This window comes from Crassostrea angulata, chromosome 1 (genome assembly GCF_025612915.1).
Source record: "Crassostrea angulata isolate pt1a10 chromosome 1, ASM2561291v2, whole genome shotgun sequence".
NCBI lineage: Eukaryota > Metazoa > Mollusca > Bivalvia > Ostreida > Ostreidae > Magallana > Magallana angulata.
Genome location: NC_069111.1, coordinates 57,401,962 through 57,418,295, shown reverse-complemented (window position 1 = coordinate 57,418,295; position 16,334 = coordinate 57,401,962). Strand labels below are relative to the sequence as shown.

The window sequence follows — 16,334 nt, the reverse complement described above, 5'->3', positions numbered from 1 at the left end:
ACAAAACTGTTACACCACATGACATTATTTAATTATCTTACTTTTTCTTTCATTTCATTTATATTTTGAGCATTTTGAACAATTGTTATTTATCAATTTTGTAAGTTAGACACTGTCACAATAAAGAAAGCTTGACTATTTAATTGCAATTGTGTTTTCTTAATCTGGAAAATGAGACCTGTTACACCATTGACATTATTTGAAACACCATTGACATTTTGTATGCTCTAATTATGTTTTACCCATTTAAATAGTTGATTAAAAGATATAAGTAAAAACAAATTTATTCTAATAAAGAAATGAAATAATCCACATTTTATTTTTATTAAAAAATCAAAATTTTTTATTGACTTATAGTGTATTATAAGATATGTTATTCCACTGACATTTCACATTCCCTATTATGTTATACTAAAATCTTTCAAATGCTTAAAGGTAACAAATGCTAGCTGAGCTTAAAAAAACATATATAAACAAAGAGGAAGTGTATATGAGTTGTATGCATAGATTTTGGAGGAAATTGGAGAAATTTCAATTTTATTATCCAATATGTATGATTGATATGAGCGGGTATAGTATTGACGATGTTGTTTGTGAGATTGATGAGCCAAAGAAAGTTCGAACTCGGTACAAGGTGGATAAAAGTGTGTGGATGCCAATAGTATGAAATACAACATCAAAGAATGAGTGAATTCATGTAAAAAAAAACATCTACTACATGCCATTTTTGTGTCAGTGGTGTAACACTGATGATAAGTGGTGTAACAGTGTGTCTATCTTCAGATTATGAAAGAATGAGGCACGAAAACTTTTATTTAAGATCAAATTTATCATTTTTAAATGCAATCAAAAATAGAGATTAGTTTATTTTACAAAATTTAATACGCTTATCTCTTATTTATTATCGCTAGGTCAGTGGTGTAACTTTAAGTCAGTGGCAAAACATAATAATCAGTGGTGTAACATGTACATTTTTCTCCAAATAAAGTTAACTGGCAATGATACATGTATATTTGAAAACACAAGTGCATTTATAGTAATGTCTTTATTATGCTCCATTAAAAGAAAAATCCAGTTGTGTTCTTTTTTATACTCAAATTAAAAGTTTCTTGAGTGACATAAAGACTTTGTCTCAAATGTTATGTTGGTCACTATGTAAATGTGTCAAATATTTTCTATTATCTAATTCTGATAACTTTAAATGAAGTTTGTTGATATAAACTTTATGTCCATCATTTTAAAAGAATTATTTTATTTTATTTTAGATTTTTTTCCTATACTATATGCCTGTTACACCACTGACAAAATTTTCACAGTTCATTATATTTTAGTCTAATTATCAACTAAATGGTAGATTCCAATGGTTGCAAATTTTTAGATGTTATACTTCATTGTTTGTTAAATGTGTTTTTTGCAATCAAAGTAATTTTTTCAGCAATAATTTTCTCATGTTTTACATTCTTCAAAAGTCTGCATATTTTGATAATGACCCATATGCATTAACACTATATTGCCATATTGCCCCCCCCCCCCCCCCCCATGTCCTGAACCCCTTACCCAGGGGCCATGAATTTCACAATTTTGAAAGAGGGCCTCATTGACTTCATAACCAGGCATTTGGTTTTGAACAAATATATATATGGGAGTAGAGAAAAAGATTTTCTAAGATTTAATACATTTTTACTATTTGGCCATATTGGCCCCACCCTAGAGCCTGCACCCCTGACCCAGGGGTCATGAATTTCACAATTTTGGTAGAGGGCCTCATGGACATCATAACCAGGCATTTAGTTTTGAACAAATATACATGTAAATGGAAGTAGAAAAGAAGATTTTCTAAGATTTAATACATTTTACTATATGGCCATATTGGCCCCACCCTAGAGCCTGAACCCCTGACCCAGGGGTCATGAATTTCACAATTTAGGTAGAGGGTTTCATGGACATCATAACTATGAACCCACATGTGTGGGAGTAGAGAATTTTTTTTTTTGAAAATTTGGCTTTTTTGGCATATTTGGCCCCACTCATGGCGCCCCGGGTGGTAGAGCCATTAATTTCACAATTTAGATTCCTCTTACCATAGAGATGCCTCAAAACAATTATGGTAAAAATCAGCCCTGTAGCGCTTCTGGCTCTAAAAAGTACTGAAAGTGCCATTTTTTACTGATAATTTCTGATATTTACTGATATTGTACTGTTAGTGCTGAGAATTGCTGATATTTACTGATAATTTTACTGCTGTTACTGATAATTGCTGTTGGTTCTGATATTTACTGATATTTACTGATGCTTTTGCTGTGAGCTCTGATAATTACTGATATTTACTGAGATTTACTGTTGGTACTGAGAATTGCTAATAATTACTGAGAATATTTTAAGGCCCAAAACATTGTCTTTTAATTATTAAATAACACATATTTCAGATTTAACACAATTTATTTAATTATATATTCTTAAGTTTTATTTATTTGATATTTAGCTTCTTTTGAACTTCGGAAACTCACAGATCACATTTTAGACAATATTAGAAAGCCGGTCAAAAATTGGTACTTAAACTTAAGGCAGACTCCACAAAAATTTTAATTTCTAAATGCGGTGGACATTTTTTTTCAACAATGAAAAACCCCATAATTCTTAACATGATTATTTTTCTTTTCAAAATAGAGAGATACCCGGTCAGGACTTTATAATGTCTTTGAGGCTTTACTTCACAGAAAGATTAGCGAGGCAGTATCTGTGTATAGTATACATACTTTCAGCAAATCAAGAGGTTTGAATGTCGCAATTCAACCTTGTAAATTGTCAGTCTGGCACCTTGTGTATGACATTACGTAATATCCGTATACAGGAATCCATGATCTTGAGAATATTTATTCAAAGAGAAAAGTATTATTTTTATTGACAATATAATCTCTCTCTCTCTCTCTCTCTCTCTCTCTCTCTCTCTCCTACCATTTGCTGAAATCAAAATAGGTAACAATCGGCGAAGAATAATTTTCATTGTCCGACCTTTCACTCTTTCTCTTTTAATACATATGTAATATATCTTCTGTTGCACGGCTAAGTAATGTTGTCATGATCTAGTTCTATTATTGTAAATCTGCCCAACCTGCTCTCTCTCTCTCTCTCTCTCTCTCTCTCTCTCTCTCTCTCTCTCTCTCTCTTGCTCGCATATATTATCTAGTCCTAAAATTTGAGTTTCCGAGTCAAAATGGCATAACGGCATTAGCACGATAAAGTTCTATTTCAGCATCACAACTGCCATTTGAAACACAGATTTCGAGTGTAAACTTTTCTAAGACTACAAAGAACATTGTACAAAGAAGAGCTTGATATAGTGAAAAAGTGTTTCGGCTTATCATGCTTAAATTCTCTCTCTCTCTCTTTTCTCTCTCTCTCTCTCTCAGATAATTTATTATAACGTATTTTGAGGCGACAATGCAGAACGGCATAATCATGATTATGTCCCATTACAGTATCATAACCACCCATTGCAGCAGCGATGTGATTGAACCCTCTCTCTCTCTCTTTCTCTCTCTCTCTCTCTCTCTCTCTCTCTCTCATTAATACTTTATTCACTTGTGTACGGTTATATGACCAGCGGCTATATAATTTTGAAAATAAGACACACAATTTAACTGATTTTCCTTAATCTATGAACGCTTAGATATATTTAATTTCCACGCCTAAAAGCAAGCAGAAAAAAATATTTTGTATGTCTGGGATTAAGAATAACCTCAGAACTAACAGAGAGCACTCAGACTATACACACGACAGGGTGACCACGGCAAGGTGTGAAAATTGACCACCTGTGTATATGTCTGGCAGTCGCTGAAAAGATTCTTGTGTATGCCTGGGATCAAAAAAACCCTCAGAACTAACAGACAGCGCTCAGAATATATACACGACAGAGTGACCGTGGCAAGGTGTGAAAATTGACCACCTGTGTATATGTCTTGCAGCCTCAGAATAAACAAATATAAATGGCCGGGAAATACAATGTGAAACAAAAGTGTTTGATTTTATTTTGAAAACAAAATTAGTGATTATGGCCGGGATAAAAACATCTTAAGTTTATAATTATAAATATTTAACACGGTTCAATTAAAGAGTTGACCGCTCAAAATTTAGAATCATTAAATAGATGTTTATCAATTACATAAAGTGGTTAAAATCTTTATAATTTTTTTTTTACTATGGATTGTTCTATATATACAATGTAACACTGTAGTATCGAGTGGATTGGCGCACGGGGATGGGATATATAGCAATTCTGCAATTTCTACATTCATTTATTTATGTGCTGAATTGTGTTAATCAGCTAAAATAAAACTTAGAACAAGAACAAACAGAAAAAATATGCATTGAAATAAATAAGCAGATTATAAGAAGAATAATCAAATCTAAATTTTGTGGTTGTAAAAAAGAAGTTACTGTTGATAAAACTTTAGTTAGATCTTACATATTTCTTTTTAAAAAATGCCCGGTATTTGTTTACCGATAATTTTAAATAAATATGATTTGCATGTTACAGTAATTAAAATTAATCTCTTAAAAATCCCCTGCCTGTAATTCTCAGTAATTATCAGCAATTCTCAGTACCAACAGTAAATCTCAGTAAATATCAGTAATTATCAGAGCTCACAGCAAAAGCATCAGTAAATATCAGTAAATATCAGAACCAACAGCAATTATCAGTAACAGCAGTAAAATTATCAGTAAATATCAGCAATTCTCAGCACTAACAGTACAATATCAGTAAATATCAGAAACTATCAGTAAAAAATGGCACTTTCAGTACTTTTTAGAGCCAGTAGTGATATATAGTTTTTAAGAAGTTAAAAATGTAAAATTGTTAAAGCTCTTGAGATATGGTCCACCTGGTAGCTGAAGTGTTGTTCAAAATATGATAAAAGGCATGCAGCATTGTTTTTCACATTATGAGGGGAATCTGTAAAGATCGAAACAATCGAAATGAAACAAAATGAAACCTATCAAAACGAAACGAAACATCGAAAAACGAAACTATTTGAAGTTTTGTTTAGTTTCATTCGGTTTCGTTTTATTTCGCTTCGCACTTTACAGGTACCCCGTTTAGAGGCCAGAACCAAGTGTCTTGTAAACTTGATTGTCTACATACAGGTTAAAGAAAGAGCTACATTGTTGTTTTGGAAAATTCAAAAAACGGACCCCCTTCACTTCTCCTTTTTAAAAAGAACTTACTACTCGCGACCTACTGTGGAATCATTAAAACTCGTGGGGGCCAATTTTCGTTGATTGCTTAAATTTTACAGGTTCGAGGGGACGTAATTTCGTGTATTTTCGTATACATACAAAAGGATTATGACTTTATAGCCCTAGTTTATTAATTCGTGGGGGTGTATATTCGTCGATGAGATGTAGCCACGAATTACACGAAAATTGAGCCACTACGAAATCTAATGATTCCACAGTATTTTATAATTATGTTCAATCTTTATAAACTTATTAATGTGTTGAAACAATATCCCCTCCCCCCCCCCAAAAAAAAAAAATATCAGGAACTAAAAACAAAATAAATATATTTTTTTTTTCAATTCTATCCGATGAGATCTATTCTTCAAGATTGTTAATATTGACGACTCTATCCAGTGTTCTTTTGTACGCAATACTTAAGATACGTGCCGAAAAGTATAGTTTGTTGACAACTAATGAACCATTTTGATGCATATCTCAGCGTTCTGGCAACGGAGAATAAGACTATAGTCGGTGGTTTAAATGATCATTTGTTTGAAAATAAGTTGGAAACAAGAGGCCCATGGGCCTATAGAGTAACTGCAGTATGGCTGTGGCCGTGTATCTTCAAGTGCTTTATAATAACAAGGCTAATGATTTTTGATATTTTGAAATTGTTTAATCCAACACACTTTCTAAATTCTGAAGAAAAAAATATTTTAAAATGTTGCATAACATACAGTGACACAATTGAACAATTTTTTCCTATACTATATGCCTGTTACACCACTGACAAAATTTTCACAGTTCATTATATTTTAGTCTAATTATCAACTAAATGGTAGATTCCAATGGTTGCAAATTTTTAGATGTTATACTTCATTGTTTGTTAAATGTGTTTTTTGCAATCAAAGTAATTTTTTCAGCAATAATTTTCTCATGTTTTACATTCTTCAAAAGTCTGCATATTTTGATAATGACCCATATGCATTAACACTATATTGCCATATTGCCCCCCCCCCCCCCCCCCATGTCCTGAACCCCTTACCCAGGGGCCATGAATTTCACAATTTTGAAAGAGGGCCTCATTGACTTCATAACCAGGCATTTGGTTTTGAACAAATATATATATGGGAGTAGAGAAAAAGATTTTCTAAGATTTAATACATTTTTACTATTTGGCCATATTGGCCCCACCCTAGAGCCTGCACCCCTGACCCAGGGGTCATGAATTTCACAATTTTGGTAGAGGGCCTCATGGACATCATAACCAGGCATTTAGTTTTGAACAAATATACATGTATATGGAAGTAGAAAAGAAGATTTTCTAAGATTTAATACATTTTACTATATGGCCATATTGGCCCCACCCTAGAGCCTGAACCCCTGACCCAGGGGTCATGAATTTCACAATTTAGGTAGAGGGTTTCATGGACATCATAACTATGAACCCACATGTGTGGGAGTAGAGAATTTTTTTTTTTAAAATTTGGCTTTTTTGGCATATTTGGCCCCACTCATGGCGCCCCGGGTGGTAGAGCCATTAATTTCACAATTTAGATTCCTCTTACCATAGAGATGCCTCAAAACAATAATGGTAAAAATCAGCCCTGTAGTTTTTAAGAGGTTAAAAATGTAAAATTGTTAAAGCTCTTGAGATATGGTCCACCTGGTAGCTGAAGTGTTGTTCAAAATATGATAAAAGGCATGCAGCATTGTTTTTCACATTATGAGGGGAATCTGTAAAGATCGAAACAATCGAAATGAAACAAAATGAAACCTATCAAAACGAAACGAAACATCGAAAAACGAAACTATTTGAAGTTTTGTTTAGTTTCATTCGGTTTCGTTTTATTTCGCTTCGCACTTTACAGGTACCCCGTTTAGAGGCCAGAACCAAGTGTCTTGTAAACTTGATTGTCTACATACAGGTTAAAGAAAGAGCTACATTGTTGTTTTGGAAAATTCAAAAAACGGACCCCCTTCACTTCTCCTTTTTAAAAAGAACTTACTACTCGCGACCTACTGTGGAATCATTAAAACTCGTGGGGGCCAATTTTCGTTGATTGCTTAAATTTTACAGGTTCGAGGGGACGTAATTTCGTGTATTTTCGTATACATACAAAAGGATTATGACTTTATAGCCCTAGTTTATTAATTCGTGGGGGTGTATATTCGTCGATGAGATGTAGCCACGAATTACACAAAAATTGAGCCACTACGAAATCTAATGATTCCACAGTATTTTATAATTATGTTCAATCTTTATAAACTTATTAATGTGTTGAAACAATATCCCCTCCCCCCCCCAAAAAAAAAATATCAGGAACTAAAAACAAAATAAATATATTTTTTTTTCAATTCTATCCGATGAGATCTATTCTTCAAGATTGTTAATATTGACAACTCTATCCAGTGTTCTTTTGTACGCAATACTTAAGATACGTGCCGAAAAGTATAGTTTGTTGACAACTAATGAACCATTTTGATGCATATCTCAGCGTTCTGGCAACGGAGAATAAGACTATAGTCGGTGGTTTAAATGATCATTTGTTTGAAAATAAGTTGGAAACAAGAGGCCCATGGGCCTATAGAGTAACTGCAGTATGGCTGTGGCCGTGTATCTTCAAGTGCTTTATAATAACAAGGCTAATGATTTTTGATATTTTGAAATTGTTTAATCCAGCACACTTTCTAAATTCTGAAGAAAAAAATATTTTAAAATGTTGCATAACATACAGTGACACAATTGAACAAATCTTAATTACAAAAAATCAATCAGTCGAAATTACACCACCCTTCCCTATATAATTATTAAAACCATGTCCTAACACCGGAACCATTGACCAAGGGCCATAAAAGTTGTAACATTGGAAAAGGCAGTCTTCCTCGTCATAACTACGTACTCAATTCATCGGATTTATACAAAGGAGCACGGGATAAGATTTTCAAAGAATTACTGCATTCACTCAGAGCACCATCCTAACACCAGAACCCATGAACTTCACAATTTTGAATGAGGCTTTCTTCTGCCCAATATTCAGTAGCAGAGGAGAAGATTTTGAAGAATTCATGCATTTTCACTTTATAATTAGATTTTTTCAGATTATTTTATTTTTTAATATTTTTAAAAAAAATCAGTGTCTCGAATAATTACTTAACAATTGCCTCATGAGTTGTGTAAATGTTGTGTAGTTTTGTGATTCATCTGCAAGTGTGGTTGATCTTCCATAATTGTAATTTGAATGCCCATTTATACCTTATACATGTATGTTATAATCAAATAAATTTGACATTTCATCACAATTTTAAACATTTTCTATTAATGAAATAAAGCCATGAGGTTATCTTACTTAACTTAAACAATAAATAAAAGAAGGCTCCCTCATAACTGATTGTCAGCCTATTGACATAAAAATACTACTTGATGGCACTTGTGTAAAATAAAACAGACTCATTTAAAGACATTTACATCAGAGTGCCTAAAGTCTTGTCAGGCAAACAAATCTACATCATCTTGAGTCTCCTCTGCATTCTGAATGTACTTCATTATATCGTCTGTATCCAGGTCCGCGGCACTGGAGACGGTCTCATCTTGCTCTGAATGTTTGGAAGTTGGCTTTGGTTTGAGGTCTGGCTTTGTAACATGTTTAGGTTTGGGTTGCACACCTGGTTTTGTGGTTGGTGGTACCTTTGAGAGAGATTTGCTTGGCCTTGGCTTCAGTGCTGGTTTTGACTTTTTTGGACTGCCATTGTTATCATCACGCTTTGATTTGGATTGGTCCAAAAACAACTCATCTAAGTCATCTTGAACACTAAAACATAAATCACCCTGGGATAAGGTTTTAGCAATATTTCATCATTTATTCCCCTTGTGTCAAAACTGGAAAATTTGAACTTATCAATGCAGTACATAAAAATAAAATGATAGAATAGAGTAAGTGTTGCACTTTATGGGAAAAACAGTAGTGGAAGTAGTTTTTTAGGCTGCAAATGTTGATTTTGGGTTGAAAAAGGTCAGTTGTTAGATACTTAGCTAGTGATGCTGGAGGCAAATAACTATTTACATAAATTTCATGATAATCTATTCCTATAAACCTAAAAAAATATTATTCACCTTAAAAGATCAGAGTTATCTTCCCCTTGACCTGGTGTTGGAGAGATAGGATCTTGAATTTGTTCTTCTTTCTCCTGGAAGAAATCCTCCTCATCTCCCACATCACCACCAATAACAGGGTAATCAAATAGCTTTGTGTCCGAACCTGCGTAAGTAGTTTAAGACTTATTTACATTAAAAAAAAAATCAAAGTACCGAAGTACTGACGGGAGTTGATTTTATCGATTATCATTTATTTTAAAATCAATTTATCTTGCATGGCAATTAGATTCTACTTTGTATTTCAATTACGCACTTTTTTATAATATGAATTTTTAGACTTTTCCGACAAGGATTTCGAGAACCCAATATGAATCATGTTGTGTAATATTTAAAGATAGGTTTCAACTACTAGTATGTATTAGTTATCGAAACAATTCTAAAAATTGTATGGATCCAAGCACTACTGATATCGAACTCTAGTCTCGTTTAACTAGACGCTCGACTTTCTCCGTTAATACCCGACAAGCAAGAGAGTCCCCTCTCTGCTTGTCGCAGATTTACGGAGACAGCCGAGCGTCTGGTTGAACGAGACTAGATTAAGTCTGGCGTAGGAATATATGAGACTACAAAAATATCTAAATTGTTTGTAGTATATAAAAATTTGACTATTTTCAAGAGTTTATAGATACGTTTTATTGAAAAACAATGCTTCAGCATAAATTACATCGAATTTGAAATAAAAAAAAAAAGAACAACGTATTCTATAAATAATATCTTTAGACAATCTAATAAATTTCAAAATAAAACAATAACAGTATATTACAATAAAATACTGGGGACTCATTTCTTATCGTTGGGGTCAATGTACGTTGGTAGCCATAATTTTCTTGGTTCGTGGGGATGTAATTTTGTGTATTCCGGATAATTTCAATAACTATAAACAAATGATTGTAGATAGGCTCGTGGGGATGTAAATTCGGGTGTAAAGGTTACATCTACCCTTAAAAGCCACGAACATTGGTCTTCACAAAATATGATGATTCCACAGTCATAATTTAAGAAATACGACAAGGCATATACAGTTGAACTCCGATATCTCAAACACTGTTATCTCGAATACAATGGATATGACAAAGTGATTTAAAAGTCCACACCACTTATTTTTTTTTTAAGTACTTAACCCTCGATATCTTTTGTTTAAACAGTTTTAAACAGTCCCATCTAGTTCGAAATAACAAAGTTTTAATCTAGTAACAAATTTGTGCATCTGTGATTTTGTAAAGACTTTCTACAGTAAAAGAAATCTAAAGGTATCACACTTGATACATGTCTAACTGTCGTTTCTGTCACAAACTCTGTTACACTACTGACAGATGTTACTACCAGACATAAAAGAAATGAAGCTGCCATACTTGTTACATGTTTGGCTGCCATCTTTGTCACAATTTCTGTTAGACTATTCAAAGCTATAAAACAACAACTCACAGCTATATAACAACTACCGGAAGTTACAGCTATTAAAACAACCTCAAGGTGCCATATTAAGTACATGTTTGGCTGCCATCTTTTTAACAATCACATAGACCTTCGCTGAAATAAACAAATACTCACAGTTATAAAACAATTAAAGGCACCATACTTGAAACTTGTTTGGCCGCCATATTTATCACAATTTCTGTTAGACAATATTCACAGATAACAAACAACTACTCACAGCCATAAAACAACTAAGGATACCATACTTGAAACATGTTCGGCTGCCATCTTTGTCACAATCTCATAGACTATTCGCAGATATAAACATACTCTCACAGCTATAAAACAATTAAGGGTGCCATACTTCAAAATTGTTTGGCCGCCATCTTTGTCACAATTTCTGATAGACTATATTCATAGATAATAAAAACAAATCACAGATATCAAACAACTATAGGTATCATACTTTAAACATGTTTGGCTGCCATCTTTATCACAATCCCTGTTAAACAATATTCACAGATAACAAATCATGGAAGTTGATTTTTTCAATTATCATTTATTTTAAAATCGACTTATCTTGCATGGCAATTAGTTTCTAGTCTGTATTTGAATTACGCACTTTTTATTTTATGAATTTTTAGACTTTTCCGACATATTTTGAGAAACATCATATGATTCATGCTCTGTAATATTTAAAGATAGATTTCAAACTATGTATTAGTAATCGAAACAATTCTAAAAAATCGTCTGGATCCAAGCACTATTGATATCGAACTCTAGTCTCGTTCAACCAGACGCTCGGCTGTCTCCGTTAATCTCCGACAAGCAAGAGAGCCTCTCTGCTTGTCGGAGATTTACGGAAAGAGCCGAGCGTCTGGTTGAACTAGACTTTATTAAACTCTGGCGTAGGAACACAAGAGACTACAATAATATCAAAATTGTTCGTATTATATAAAATCTGACTATTTTCAAAGTGTTTATAGCACAGGGGCCAAGCCCGTTTTAACATTAATTTCAATGTAACCATAAATAAAGAAAGGGCTCGAACTCTGACCCAGATAAAAAAACTACCAGCTCGCTTCAAAAGCCTAATCTCTTTTTCAGAAAAGTAATGTCTGAGATACACTCATGCCGAATTTCAAGTTGATGGATCTTAAAATAGCGGAGATATACGTCATTATTCTCTCGAAGTCGCCAGTTTATTTTTACTCGGATATTTACCGGTCCAGGGCTCATGATGGGATTTTGCCTATGACAGCAGCAGTATTGCAACAAGTCGAGAAACATTCGCACTAATCTTTTAAAATCTCAAATCAAACGAACGCTACTTACATCCTTAAATTCCGATAAAATTCCTTAATTACTCTCCAAACTGAACTTTTATTTTGCAGCCACATCAACTTCTGACCAGACCGGCCATTGTGATCGCATATGTTAAACTCAGTTTCATTGGTTAATATTCCTGATGGTCCAATCAGATTCAGTTTTTCGTGAAGACGTGAAAATGGTTGGCCCTGTCAGAATCTCAATGTGGTTGCAGAATAAAAGTTCAGTATGGAGAGTAATTAAGGAATTTTATCGGAGTTTTTGAATGTAAGTAGCGTGCGTTTAATGTAAGATTTTAAAAGATTAGTGCGAATGTTTCTCGACTTGTTTCTCGACTTGTTTCTCGACTTGTCATAGGCAAAATCCCATCATGAGCCCTGGACCTGTATATGTCCGAGTAAAAATAAACTGGCGACTTCGAGAGAATAATGACGTATATCTCCGATATTTTAAGATCCATGAACTTGAAATTCGGCATGAGTTTATCTCAGACATTACTTTTCTGAAAAATACATGCATATTGCGATTGTTTTCAATATTAATTTATTTATTAGGCTTTTGAAGCGAGCTGGTAGTTTTTTTATCTGGGTCAGAGTTCGACCCCTTTCTTTATTTATGGTTACATTGAAATTAATGTTAAAACGGGCTTGGCCTCTGTGGTTTATAGATAAGTTTCCTTAAATAACAATGCTTCAGCATACATTACATCGAATTTTTCTATTATTTTCAAGAACTAAGTCTTGTAAGCAGTGATGATTTGTGCTTAGGTCCAAACACTGTTTCACCTTTGGTTTGCCAGAGTAACTGCATAGGAGAGTTGATTAAAATCAACTCCCAACAAGAGAAAAGCTGTCAATGTTACAGCAAACCGGGTTTTCTTTTATGTGAACTGTATCCATAATCCTATCAACACGTATCCAGTGAAATGGAGTACCCTATATGCAATATTTTGCCAAAAAATGACTAAGTTCAAAAGCTGGTATTTTTTTCATAAATTATCAGAAATCAAAATCCTAGCAATATGCACACCTCTGATATATGAACAATTAATCTGCAAAAGAACAACTTCCTATCTTAAAAACTGTAGGAGGAGTTATCCGTACAATGAGGGTACCCTATATGCAATATTTTGCCAAAAAATGACTAAGTTCAAAAGCTGGTATTTTTTTCATAAATTATTAGAAATCAAAATCCTAGCAATATGCACACCTCTGATATATGTACAATTTTTCTGCAAAAGAACAACTTCCTATCTTAAAAACTGTAGGAGGAGTTATCCGTACAATGAGGGTACCCTATATGCAATATTTTGCCAAAAAATGACTAAGTTCAAAAGCTGGTATTTTTTTCATTAATAATCAGAAATCAAAATCCTAGCAATATGCACACCTCTGATATTTTAACAATTGATCTGCAAAAGAACAACTTCCTATCTTAAAAACTGTAGGAGGAGTTATCCGTACAATGAGGGTACCCTATATGCAATATTTTGCCAAAAAATGACTAAGTTCAAAAGCTGGTATTTTTTTCATAAATTATCAGAAATCAAAATCCTAGCAATATGCACACCTCTGATATATGAACAATTGTTCTGCAAAAGAACAACTTCCTATCTTAAAAACTGTAGGAGGAGTTATCCGTACAATGAGGGTACCCTATATGCAATATTTTGCCAAAAAATGACTAAGTTCAAAAGCTGGTATTTTTTTCATAAATTATCAGAAATCAAAATCCTAGCAATATGCACACCTCTGATATATGTACAATTGTTCTGCAAAAGAACAACTTCCTATCTTGAGAACTGTAGGAGGAGTTATCCGTACAATGAGGGTACCCTATATGCAATATTTTGCCAATAAATGACTAAGTTCAAAAGCTGGTATTTTTTTCGTAAATTATCAGAAATCAAAATCCTAGCAATATGCACACCTCTGATATATGTACAATTGTTCTGCAAAAGAACAACTTCCTATCTTAAAAACTGTGGGAGGATTTATCCGTACAATGAGGGTACCCTATATGCAATATTTTGCCAAAAAATGACTAAGTACAAAAGCTGGTATTTTTTTCATAAATTATCAGAAATCAAATTTCTAGCAATATGCACACCTCTGATATATGTACAATTTTTCTGCAAAAGAACAACTTCCTATCTTAAAAATTGTAGGAGGAGTTATCCGTACAATGAGGGTACCCTATATGCAATATTTTGCCAAAAAATGACTAAGTTCAAAAGCTGGTATTTTTTTCATAAATTATCAGAAATCAAAATCCTAGCAATATGCACACCTCTGATATTTTAACAATTGATCTGCAAATTAACAACTTCCTATCTTTAAAACTGTAGGAGGAGTTATCCGTACAATGAGGGTACCCTATATGCAATATTTTGCCAAAAAATGACTAAGTTCAAAAGCTGGTATTTTTTTCATAAATTATCAGAAATCAAAACCCTTGCAATATGCACACCTTTAATATATGTACAATTGATCTGCAAAAGAACAACTTCCTATCTTGAAAACTGTAGGAGGAGTTATCCGTACAATGAGGGTACCCTTTTGGCAGCCGCCCGCCCGCCCGCCATTTTCACCATTTTAATAACCGGATTTTTCCGTTGGAAAACCCGGTTAAAAACTACTCACAGGTATAAAACAAGTAAACGCATCATACTTGTTACATGTCTGTTTGTCATTGCGGTCACAATTTCAGACTCCTCCTCCTCATTGAACAAGTCCTCTGTGTCCTCATCTTCCTCATCAAAGAGTCCACTAAAAACAAAAACCACTAAAATTGTACAATGTCTTGTACATATACATTTGTAGGAGTTGATCAAAGATATAGTTTTAATCAGATTTTCTTAAGAGTCCATTACAAAAAGAACATATCAAAATGATAACATGTGTTCTGTAGTAAGTCCAGAAATAAAGTAAAAAGTGAATGCAACAAACTGGTACATGTACTGTAGTTTTATAGTAAACAATGTATTATAATGAAATATACTAAAGTAAACTTGAATCATTTTGAAATAGTTAAATGTGCATTGCTAGATAACAAGAAGAGGCCCATTGGCCAGGTCACTCCCCGAACAACAGTTTTTGTATCGTTCTCTTGTGAAATTTTTCAAAATTTTCAAAATAAAGATATTGTTAAACTCACAAAAATTCCAAGACTTTACAACACATTATGAAATGCATAAAGAGAAGCCTTAATTGTGTCACTCTCGAACCGGAATATTATGTTCTGTCTGGTTTGGTAATTTAGTTTTTTTGGCACCTTTGTGCTTGGTCTGCTGTTTTTCTTCATTAAAGTGTTGAGGAATTTGACCTATCTACGGCCTGCGAGAAAGTTTTATTTTATTCATGTCAGTTTAGTTTAATCATGATCATATTTCTTCTTTAATTCAAATTCTGCAACTGCATTGTTTTGTGTAAGCGCGCATTCACAATGTAGGATAGGCAAAGGTCTGTTTGGCTAATATGTTCTAGTCACACATAAATCTGTTTATATGTCATCAGGTATGATGTTCAGTATTGTCATAACTTAATTAATGTCATATTTTTGGAAATTGTTATGTAAGACAAGTTCTGATTTTTTAAAATTTTACTTTTCAGTTTTTTACTCTCTCACGAGGTCTGGAATGAATCAATAAACATTACAAGCCTAATCCTTTGGACATCAAATCCTTAGATCTAAGATGCATCAACTGGCCATTCTTATTATCCCTGGCCTCAACTTATCATAGATAACACAATTGTAAAATAAACAATGAATGAATATAAAAAGTGAAAAAAAGTCACTGTGACTTTCATATGAGAATGCTTACATGGTAAAATATAACTAAACGTAGCATTGTATTTTATGAAAAGAATATTTCGAATCATTTCTCCTAAATACTTCCAAGTTGAACTATGAATCTACTTCAATGCCCAAGTATTGGTCAAGGGTTCATGATTTATAATTTAGAATCTTCACAATCTCAAGGTGGTTGCACAGTAATCTCACAAATTGTAGCATTGTAGTTCCTGATAAAAAGATTTTTAAGCACTTTTTTTCATATATTTCTAAGTTAAACTTTGAAGCCCTCTTGGGACCTTACTATTGATTCAGGGGTTACAGCTTTTATAGCTATAAAAGATTGCCTGCATAGTAGTCTCATGAATTGTAGCTTTGCAGTTCTTAAGAAGATTTTTAAAAATATTTTCCATATATAACT

General features: G+C 33.2%; 1 protein-coding gene across 1 annotated transcript in view; it reads right to left on the bottom strand.

The window, feature by feature from the left end:
* Positions 1 to 8,482: 8,482 nt before the first annotated feature.
* LOC128157501 (HCLS1-binding protein 3-like) overlaps positions 8,483 to 16,334 on the bottom strand; it is a 13,464-nt gene continuing 5,612 nt past the window's right edge. Inside the window, exons 5-7 of the mRNA XM_052820083.1 lie at positions 14,792 to 14,889; positions 9,335 to 9,479; positions 8,483 to 9,032 (exon numbers count right to left, since the gene is read on the bottom strand). Of these exons, the coding sequence (XP_052676043.1) occupies positions 8,711 to 9,032; positions 9,335 to 9,479; positions 14,792 to 14,889 (565 nt within the window). The 3' untranslated portion in view covers positions 8,483 to 8,710. The remainder of the gene's footprint in view (positions 9,033 to 9,334; positions 9,480 to 14,791; positions 14,890 to 16,334) is intronic.